The sequence below is a fragment of the Mangifera indica genome, chromosome 16 (genome assembly GCF_011075055.1).
Source record: "Mangifera indica cultivar Alphonso chromosome 16, CATAS_Mindica_2.1, whole genome shotgun sequence".
Lineage (NCBI taxonomy): Eukaryota > Viridiplantae > Streptophyta > Magnoliopsida > Sapindales > Anacardiaceae > Mangifera > Mangifera indica.
In genome coordinates, this window is record NC_058152.1 from 5,265,509 (window position 1) to 5,277,518 (window position 12,010).

Genomic DNA, 12,010 nt, shown 5'->3' on the forward strand with positions numbered 1-12,010 from the left:
GCTCGAGTAAGTCCGGCATTATTAGAATTAAAGATATTTCTTAACTGGGCATTTTTTTTTTTTAGATTGCACATTATGACAAAGTTATTTGACACATCTCAGTCTAGTTTTCTAAGATTATAAATAACATTGCTATGCATGAAATATCTCTAATGTTCATTTGCGTGCTGACCAAATCAGGCATTTATGTACCCAGTTGTCCGAATGCCAATCTCAAGTGCATAGCCATCAACTTGAAAACGATGTAAACAAATTCCTGGTACAACTCAAAAGGTTAATAGCAAAATAGACAGACAGATAAATACCCAGATAAAAGCAACGCAGATGACTGGAAACATATTATCAAGTCTTTAGAGCAACAGAAATGTTGAGTTATTGGCTCAATGCTACTTTGTGTTCATTTAAAATATGGTATCTGCAAATACTGGAGTGACTTGGATGCATTCACAAGTTCCATACTAACCATATGATTATTAATCCACAAAGCTCTGGGCATGAAGTGTTGATTATATAGTTGAATATAACTGATACCACATACAAAACACATTAAGATAAGAACTATAATGCTTATATACTAGTGGTTAACTAGATAAAAAGTAACAGCAACAATCACCAAACCTTGGAAATGACACAAATTCAGAGACTTACCCAATCGGGAAACAAATGTAAATTTCACTGGATTCATTAAAGATTTAATACAGTATAAAGCTTCCCGAAAAAGTTGAAGGCAAAAATTACAACCATATGAACAAAATAAAAGCATGAAATTTTCTACCTGCTCCTTCCCAAAAATATTCCAGACATAATTTCTACAATTACCTAGTTTAATTTCTAAATATGAGCTGCAAGCCCTTTCAGCAACATGGATAGAAAGTTGGTGATTGAATGAAGAACATCTTACAGCAGTCTAAAAGCTTGAGCCAAATCAAGTATCAGGCAGACTCCACATTGCAGGTCTCCAAAGTTCCCTGCAGGAACTCCACAGCACCATTGTAGTTTAAAAAGCCCATGAACCAAAACTCATGATTATCAACAGATATAACCTGTATATATTTCTCGGCAGGATTGTCTCTGCTTGCTGAAGGATTGATAGCTCTAAGCTGATGTAATGGAATAACTACCTATTTAAGGTAAAAGGTGTCAATATTTGTCAGAGAAAATCATGAATATGGAAAGAACAAATGATAACAGTATGCAACACTGCACAAAGATAAAAAAAATAAGAATGCCACCTAAAGTATTAAATTTTGGCTAATAGATTTTCGTAAAAATAAACTAATGAATACCATGTGCTAATAACTTCAGAGTTCATAATAGCTTGTCCAAATAAGAAGAATGTATTTCCCCCAGTGCCAGCTTCTCTTTGACAAAATAAGGAACACAAAAATCTATTATGGGCCAGATGCCAACCACAACCACAGAAGATTTAAGTAAAAATGTTGTACATCACTGAGGTTATGAAGCAAGGGCATCTTAATTGGTAAAAAATAAGAATGAATTTGATCTAGAGCATATTAAAGATGGATGGACTAAACCCAATGTCATTAAATTATTCTCTCTTGTCACTGTACAATTTCTTTTCATTCTATCCCTTATTTTAGGAAGTTCAACAAACTTGCAAATTACAGGTAAATTATTAGAACCTCTAATAAGAGAATCATGCAACACCTCCAGAAGAAATGAGAAAGATCCACTCAAGAGTTTTAAATACTGAGTCCCCATCTAGCACCTTTAAATTCAGTCCACCCTAAACTGAAATGGAAACTGGTCTCATAAACCCCACACATAATCTTCCTAATCAGATCCAGGAAAACAGAAAGTGAAATATCACCATCTGATATCAAGCCAAATACAATAATTTCCTCCATGGCTCAAATTTTAGTGACAATATTACCATCTCATTTAGAGATACATCAAATGATTCCTCCATGGCTCAAATTCCATTAGGTATGAAATGAAAAGACTAATATAGCATAATCACAACAAATATTCAAAAAAAATTATACGGTAAGAACTATTCCCAAAATTTATGATGGTGAAGCAAATATATATCAACCCAAAATAGACCTTCTAAAGCACTAAGTGAGGAACAAATACACCTCCAAAGGAATCACTTTAAGGTTACCTAGAATCCAATCTCAAAATACCTGGGCCTAGTCATTGAATTGAAATAATAAAAAGCGGAATCTGCTTTCGTTAATCATTCACATATATAAACCACAAGAATACATACACTCACAAAGATGTTATCACAATAACTTAGCAGGCCATGTAAGTGCGATAGGAAAAAGGTGTGATGTGATGAGGAGTATTACACAGAACAAAAGCACATGATACTTCATGCTGATTAAAATGAATTAGCAAATAATCTAGTAACTTCATAAGTTACACAATGGACAATGAAATATTACTCTACTTATCCATACTCTGTACTACTACAATTTACAAGATGGGAAATCATCCATAAATAGGCTGCAAGGGGGAACAATATTTCTTCTTTGTATCTCACAGTAACATTAAATCACAATCTCAGGCATACCACTTCATATAATGCTCATCCACACAAATAAGAGTCCTCAATTTTAAATAAAAACTAATCACCTATCACCTAAACATAATCTAACGGATTGAAAAAAAAAAAATTAGGATCTCCAGACAAACATCTCTCTTCAAAATAATATTAATTATGCTACTAACAACAACAACAACAATAATGTATTTAGAAGCACAGCAAAATACCTTATAATAGCTCCATTCCATTTGACTACCAGATTTATAAGAAAGCGGGTTGTCACTACAGAATGCAAGCTTTGCTGTAGATACATATAAGATTCCCATCACTGGACCAGCTGATGTGGATAAGTAACACGCATATGAATTTTAAAGTTGCTCCTCAGGAACAGTCTCAAAAGTTTGTCTAAAAATATTCTCATAACCACCTTCTGCCAGAACTTTTGTTCCCTGTGCTAGTCTTCCTATTGCAGCATCAGCAAAACTTGGAGATGTTTTCACTAATTTAATGCAGAAAAGGGTCACATCAGTGAATTTATGCATGTAAGACAACAAAGGATGGTAATGTACAAATAAGAAACAGATAACCAAGTAATTGCCATAGAAAAAAGCAAAAATCAGAGAGTTTGGATAAATTTTGCATGTTAGGGAAATGCCATGTGCTAGGATCCTAATTTTTTTTTTTTAAGTTTTTTGGTTGGTCAAATTAAGAAAAGTGTCGATTACATATTGCCCCTTCATCCTATCTTCAGCATTCACAAGGTTGCTCCTCTCCATCAGTCATCATTCCAACTGCCACCTGTTTGCTCTTGTTTCTTTCCTTATCTACTCTTTTCTTCAATCAGACTAAACAGCAAATTTTCAACAGATAATGAAGGTGATTATGCTTAGGCATGGATTGAATTTGCGTCCAGTGTTTCAGTAAATTTTCATTAACAGCGAATTTTCTGGAATAATTCAAAGTCCTTCAGATAAGCTATATGTTTCAAGAACGTGCTAGAAATCTTCTGAAATGTTGCAGAAAGTCCTCGAAGGTTCTACACAATATGCAAGGCTATAGAAGATTCCAAACAACATAGAAACTAATGTAACTTCATGAATTTTTTACAATATTCCAAAAGCAAATAGAAGTCTCAAAAGTATGAGAGAAGAATCAACAAGTCTATAGAGCACTCAAGAATGTTTATACCTTATAGTCCAGAATTTCATACATAGTCTTAACATACTGCAGGAAAAGAATGTGTTTTAACTATCTTAGGAGTTTAAGTGCATTATAGAAGTAGAATATTAACCATATTATGCAAAAAATTAGTTGTAGAGAATGCGATAAGCAGTAGCCATAAATTGAGAAGTTGGAAAAGCCTATAAATAGGAGAATCCCCAATTGAATGGAAGATCTAATGATAGAGAGTGCAGAATAGAAAATATAATCCACTATACACACTAAATCTCTTAAGCTCGCAATACAAATTCTTGACGAAAACATTAATTGTGTCCAGTCTTCTCAATGTTCTCATTATCATATCTAAACCTCTTTTTTGATGTGAAGCAAGCCTATGTAAAGGCTAAATTTTGAAGAGCTTCAGCAGTTAAGGTTGTGCAATACAAATAAAAAAAAAATCCTTAAACTGTGACAGTAACAGTGTCATACATGAAGGAGATCCTTTCTGAACTGAGAACATTGGCAGTTAGACACAATGGCAAAGATACAATTGTGAAATTGACACTGGCCAAGGTTTATAGAGGAGGTTATTTGAAGTATTGAGATAGATATGAAAAATATATAAGTTTTGATTAGGACACTAGGGATGCGAGATTGCTCCTAATTTGAGGAAGACAATTCATTGCTAGGACAACTCCAGTGGCATTAGAGGCCAAGGAGGTCAGGGTGGAACTAATCATAACTATTTAAAAATAGTAGATAGACTGTAACAACAATAGAGAAGCTTAAGAGTATGTTGCATAACATGGTAAATGATCTCAAGGAGATCGGGGTGGAACTAATCATGATGACACTTTGGAAAGACTAAATCACCTGTAACAATACATGGAGGAACTTAAGGGTATGGCACATAACATGATAAATGAGCTCAACATTGTTAATTCTACCATGAGGCAGCATCAAGAGAACTTAGTTTTTAAGCAAGGGTGTGGGATACATTGGTGAGTTTAAAAGCATGACATAGGAAGCTTGACTTAGGCTTGAAGGAGATCACAGTAGATTAGGCATTGAGCTAGAAGGCAGTTGCCAACAACTCAATAATGCCAAATGCAGCATGCACATTTTTGTAGTAAAAGGCGCCCAACCCCTGGAGTCCTTAAGGGGAAGAGGAATGCAAAGTAGCTAAACAATTTTATGTGGCACAATGAGAGGTACTTAAATGCACTTAGAATGGAAGGACAAAATGGACAATGTAAATACCATAATCCTTTACCTCACCGATCTTGTGGCAAGTTAATGGCATCAAAGTATGTGGAGATTAAGAGAAAACTTCTTGTTTCATCAACACTTGGGAGGAATTACAGAAAGAAATGGACAGCTAAGAATAGTCACTCGGTTGGTGAACGTGTCAAGGAAAATGGGAATCATGCTGTAAATACATAACATGAGCAAGGATTATATTCAATCAACTGCATAGCTAGACTACAACCTTGGACTTCCCCATAGTTGCAAAGGGACATTTTGTCCACAATTAATGTAGCAAAGAGATTAGTGGAGCTTCAAAAGGGTAGTCTTCCAGACAGATAAACGCCATGTAGGAATATGAAGATTAAAGAGGAAAAGAATGGTTTATCTCATCATCACCATCTACATAGGAAGGAAAAAAGTTATGTAATGACTGGTAAAAGAACCGAAGTAGAGAATTGAAGTTTAGAGATATTGATTCTCATGATCCTCATTATGCAAGCATGTCCTTAAGTCTCACAGTCAAAGAAGTGAGATGCCTATGCATGTAGAAATCAGAGGTAAGGAAGATAAAATTGAATCTGTAGCGACCAATCAAATGATTTTCCATAACTCAAAATTCCAAAGCTTGCTTATGAAATTTCCCCAGCTTCAATACTTTGTTAAATCACTTTAAGTTTCTAATCCAAAATCCTCTGCTTTCCGATGAGAGTATATCGTCTATATTTAACATTAAGACCCTTAACAACTCATTCAACCCACAGTAAGCCAAATTATATTTCCTCGGCTTTCCGTTAGGTCTATCTCCTATATTGTTTAATCATTAGTAAGTCCTCACAGTTAGTCCAAGCTTTCAGTGGTTATACTAGTTTCATTGATGAATTATAACACTCCTATATTTGTATAAAACCATAACAATGGGTCAGTTTCAGGTCACCAACGCGTCCAATTCAATTGAGAAACATTTTCAACCAGACATTATCTCCTATATCCAAAACTAGATAAAAAGAATAAATATATTCTTACATTCAACTTCCAAACAACAAATAATTGAATAACTAAAAACTAAAATAAAACGGAAAATAAGACTAACAATGCTGCCATGTGTTTCCCGCTAGATCCTCAGCTTTTCTCGTTGCTTCTCCAACTCTCTTACTCCAGCGCCCGAGCATGTCTTTCACATTCACCATCGTATCTGATACAGGAATTAACAAAAGTATAATTATACAAATACACAAATCCTATATAGAACATACGGTATATACCTTTAAAAGAAAATGAAGAGGACTGTACAGCCGGACTGTGAGAAACATAAGGATTGGATCCGTCACGATCAGACATGTTATAATCGTAATTACGAGTATTCGAAGCGTGCGATTCGGTTACCAAGTCAGTGCTCCAGTGGACAGATTTCGATACCGTAGGCAACGATTCCGTCTGATTGGTGGACTTTTCTGTGTGGTTCATATTCTGGGTTTCAGCTTGAGCGTCAACTGCATGAGACTCGGATCCCATTTCTATAAGTTGCCAGTTATCATTGGCCTCTCCATTGGTTGTCTCGTCGGTGTCGGCGGGTCCTGGGCTCAGATTGGGCTTCGGGTCGGTCGCCTGGGCCGGAAGTTCCCGCTTGTTGCGGTCAATAATATCCGCCGACTTAGGAATAGAAGGTTGTTGATCCATGGGTACTCGAAGTTTCGGGAGTTACGACTTTGGGAGTGAGTTTAGAAATGGCGTTTGAAATGTGTGGGAGAAGTTTTGATCAAAAGATTTGAAGGACGGTTAAGCGTAAAGAGCGGTGATGAGCCGTAGAAAGAGATGACTTTTTCTAGCGCCAAGAAAAACTGGATGGACCATTTTGACTAGACTACATGCATGGTTTGATTCGTCAATCCTTATCAATATTTTTTTTTTCATTTTTCATTTATATTTCTTTTTCTTATAGTATAAAAAAGGTCAAACGACTATGTCCCACCCAAGGTATGTTGTAATGACAAGTTTCTACCTTTTAACTATGGAAACACCAAATACCTATCCATAGTCAGTTAAAAATAACGGTGGTAAGGGTAAAATCGTCATTTTCTCTATAATATTTAAAAATAAACTAAAATATAATCTATTTTATCCTCCTAAACTTTGAAAACTAAAATTTTTCCTCAGCCTAAGTTTTAAAAAATGGCAGTTTCACCCTAGGGTTTAGTTTTAAAATCTCCGACGATCTCTCCGGCTCCATTACCGACGGCGTCTCCCTCCCGAAGCATTCTCTCCTTCCAATGATCCCTTTCCTCCCATTTGGAGGTCCGATCGGCGTCGAAGACGCCTTGGGAGACGAAGAACTTCATCTCGGGAGGGAGACGTCGTCGGCAATAGAGCTGGAGAGGTCGCCGGAGATTTCAAAACCAAACCCTAAGGTAAAACTGTCATTTTTTAAAACTTAGACTAAGAAAAAATTTTAGTTTTTAAAGTTTAGGGGGGCAAAAAGAGATAAAAGTTTCAGACGTTAGGGTTTGGTTAAATTTAACCGGTCATGGGTGGGTGTTTGATATTTCCATAGTTAATGGGTGGAAACTTGAGAAAACATCAAACCTTGGGTGGGAAATAGTCGTTTGGCCTATAAAAAAATTAGTCTATAGCTTTTACAAAAAAGTTTATGAAAAATTTGTCAACAGTATTTATTATGAAATTTCAATAACACTACTGTTTTTTATTACAAAAGCAATACAAATATGATTGATGTCATCACTTATTAATGTACTTAATTAAGATTTTTACGCAAGATATGTAACGGCAGCAAATAATATGGTAGGATTAAAAACATTCATAATCTAGGTGTTATTCTAACTAATGGCATAAACAATATGGTTAAAACTATTTTATTATTAAATGACCAAACTAGAAGGTAATGATAAATTAAATGTGTCAAAATTGTTTGTCAATGGTTCGGTATAACACATAAGTGCATGTTGTGCAAACTTGCTTACCAAATTGACCTATCAAGAGAATTCCTTATGGATGATTACCTTAGTGTCTTAGAATATACCCTCAAACAAATCATGTTACATGTCATTCTTAAAATTAAGGTCATTGGTCCATCTTATACAAGAATCAATATGGTTTGAAAACAGTTTTAAGTAATTTTTGAGAAAAAATTACCAAAATGGTATTGATTAATCATACTGAGAGATGTACGAAGGTGATAGTAGATCAACAAAGAATTTATCACTTCTGAATACAAGAGTTAATATCTTTGACAAACTTACTAACAAATATCAATGACTACTGAAACTTGTGGTCATTGACAAACCATTTTGACATGAGGTTTTCCCCATGTAGGTGATAACGTTTTTCCTCATATTAGCCCTACATAAGTCTTGAGGTTGGGGAGAAAAGGCAACTTAGCTCCTAGATTCATTAGTCCATTTGATAGTTTGTTTTAAATATATTTCATATCTTGTTGCTTCGAAGTATGTGGGGGATCTGACTCATGTATTGAGTACAAAGGATAGAAAGGTAAAAGTGCAATGGAATAAAATGATTCTACTAGTGAAAGTCCTTTGGAGAAAGTACAAGGTAGAAGAAGCCACCTAAAACGTTAACTGGGACATGGGAGAGCGTTGTCTTAGACTACTCAAGTTAATCTTGAGGATAAAATTCTATTTAAGGATAAGAGAAATATAACACCCACAGGTATGGTAAAAGGTTATTTTAGTCATTTTACAAGTTAGAATTATTATTATGCTTGGAAAATTGACTGAGCGTGTAAATATTATGAAATTAGGCTTGATGTATAGTTTTGCATGAAGGTTGCATTACCATACATCAATTTTTCATATAAACGATAGGAAAATCATATTACATCAATGAGAGAAAATTCGATGTACAATCATGCATCAAAAGATGCACACTTATGACATCCATTACAATCAGAATTTTATTTAAGGAAGCAACTCTACAATTTTAGCCAATATATTACACGTATCCTTATTAGTCTAAATACAACATTATCCCAATGGAGATAAAAAGAGAGAAATTCATAACCGTGCATAGCTGATCTCCAACAATCAAGAGTAGTTTTATAGTGACTTTTGTAGGGAAATCATGGTGTAATGAAAAGGCAAGCATATCAAAAACGTAAATTAATAATTTTTCAAATAACTCACACAAAGCCATGAACCCAACTGAGATCCATTTATAGTCATCATATTACAAATGTTCATTTACTAACATAGGGTGAATATGAAGAAACCATACCTAGGTGGGTGGCTCTTTTGTTTTTTCATTGTTAAAACAAGTAGATTTTTGCTCTCACTCTAACTATAGGATTGTGTCTTGGTATCCACACAAAGCACAAATCAATGGAGGCTCAAATGAACATAATTTATTCGTTAGGACCTATGTGAACGAGTAAGGGTTTGAGGTGCATGGGCGTCATCAATGTGTATGAGCAAAAAATTGTGAAATTATAAAATCATGTCTCGTTATATAGAGATTGTAACACCCTTAGGTATACTTCAAAGGTATTAGGGTCCTTTCCCAAATATCAATTTAGAGTCAAGTTAGATTCAAGGTAAATTTAGGTCAAAATCAAAAATAGAAATTTGATCGAGCCAAAAACAAATAAAGGTTTCGTTTGGGCTTTGATGGTTGGGCATACATATGTGAATTAAAGAAAAAAACAAAAGAAAAGAACAAAGAAAATGGGAGAGAAAAGGAGTTTAAAACTAAGTAGGATTGTTAACTACTTAAATCAACTACCACCCAAGAATTCCTCTTGGACTCAAACCATGAGAAAGAGAAAGAGTTTAAGGAAGAAGAGATAGTCAATAGATAAGGGCAAAATTTGGCAATTGGAGGTTGATTTTCAGTAACAAAAAATATTGAAGAAAAGAGGAAAAAAACAGCCACCAAAATCCTTACACCATCTTACTCCTGGACACTAGAAGAAAGAAAGAGTAGGGGAGAAAAACTAGCCACTAAAAACCAAGAAGAAGGCCACCGATAACAGAACAAAGAGAGTAGAAATAAGTAGCTCATAACTGTCATCTTTTGCCAGAAAAATCCAAGTAAGTAGGGATGTTTTCTTCTCTCAGTTTGCATGAATCTTAGCTTGGTTTTGAATACTTAGGATAGATTTTCTTAAGTGTTATATTCTCTAAATGTGGCATAGTTTTTGCTAGAGTGGATTCTTAGATTTGTTGATGAATAATATGGTTTGCACGTGTTAAAATAATGGAATGTTCTAATCTGCATGTTGTGATTGATATAAGGATATTAGGACTTCCTTGTGTTGAGTTCTTGTCTTGAAAATTCCAAGAAGAACAAGCCAAGAAGTTTGCTGAAGAAAACACATTTCGTGAATGCCATAACCTTGCATTGATTCTTGAAATTTTTTTCGCTAGATTAAGATGTGTGGCATGTGATTTTATGAGGTGGCATGTACTGCAAGATATAGGAAAGTAACTTTTTCCTTTATATTAAGTACATGTGTGAAGTTATTATATTATATGATGTTATTGGGTTGGATGACATGACAACTTTTGGCTAAAAAATCTACTTTCTAGGGATGTCGACAAGCTTCCAAAAGGTACCTCATGAATGTGTCACACACGCTCTTGAACATGATATGTTTCAGTTACAAGTACAAAATGGTTTTCTAGTCAAAAAATTAGGTCATAAGAATTAGCTCAAAAAAGAAAATTGGTATACTATTTGTTGATACAAGGTAGATGGCATGCCATGTTTTGGCTAAAAAATGGGTTTTCCGAGGATGTCAATGAGCTTCAGAAAGCTACCCATTGAAAGTGTTGCACATGCTATTGAATGTGATGTGTTTAGGTTACGAGTATAGATTGGTTTACTAGTAAAAAAATTAGGTCACAAGTCACCCGAGAATCAACCTATAAAGAGAAATTAGTACATTATGTAATGATGTTGGCTAGATGATAGGTCATCTTCAGGTTGAAAAATCCAACTGTTGGGGATGCCGACAAGCTACCGGAAGGTTCCCTATGACAACACCACCCACGCACTTGAATGTGATGCATTCAAATTGTGAGTCTAGTTAGATTTTGGGTTGAAAAGTAGACCATAAATCACCCTGAGAATCAACCTAAAAATTCCTTTCTTGAGAGTTGATTTTAATTATTAAGAAATTCTTTTTCCACTATCACAAATAAGTTTTGAAATAAGGTTTAGCATGTGATAAAGGAAAATACGTCAAAATTTAATCAATTATGGTGATATATGCCCAGACTCCGACTGAAAAGAATCATACGTCAACCTATTGATTTGTATGTTTAAATATGATTGAAAATATGTCATACTTTGAAGTAAATAAAAATATATTGATGTATATTGATTAAGCATGGCTAAATATGACTTAAAAATTATTAGAATTGTGATATAATTAAGATAAAAGACCCTTGAGGTGTCGAAGGATACCTGAGGAGTTACATACCCAAGGAATGGATTTAATACAAATACAAAAGATTTTTGAGGCGTTAAAACCCAAATGAAAATTTTAATATGAATACAAGAGATACCCAAAAGGTTAGATACCTGAGGGAAAGGTTTGATACGAACATAAGATAGATATCCGAAGGGTAAGATACCCAGACAAAAAATAATATTGACATAAGAAGTACTCGTAGGGTTAGATGCCCGGGAGAAAGATTTGATGCGAATACGAGAAAATCTCAAAGGTTAGATACCTAAGGGAAAAATTGATATGAACATGAGAAAGTTACCCGAGGAAAAGAATAGATATGACTAAAGAGAGAAAAAATCTTAAATAGATAATACATTGGACTCGAGATAAGTTTAAAAGTTTTTTTGAGAGATTAGGTATCAATAAGGATCAGAAATCTCGGTGAGATTTGAGATTATTTGATACCTATGGGACATCGAGATTAAGCTTATTAAGGTGGTAGAGGAGTATTCGTAACCTAGGTATACCTGTAAATCGGGTAAAGTTTGACGATCGGTGTCTTTAGATTGAGAGATATATCATTACCAAAACTGTAGGTTTATCGAATGGCTAGAACTTCCTTAGATGTAGATAGTCTGTTGATTACGGGTTCATCGATTGATTTAGCT

At 34.6% G+C, this 12,010-nt stretch overlaps 1 protein-coding gene across 1 annotated transcript; it reads right to left on the reverse strand.

The window, feature by feature from the left end:
• Nucleotides 1–644: 644 nt before the first annotated feature.
• Nucleotides 645–6,775, reverse strand: LOC123199820 (GLABRA2 expression modulator-like). Its single transcript, XM_044614891.1, is given in 4 exon segments — nucleotides 645–1,121; nucleotides 2,740–3,011; nucleotides 6,012–6,113; nucleotides 6,184–6,775. Coding segments are annotated over 4 exon segments (978 nt in total). The 5' UTR covers nucleotides 6,599–6,775; the 3' UTR covers nucleotides 645–932.
• Nucleotides 6,776–12,010: the final 5,235 nt, after the last annotated feature.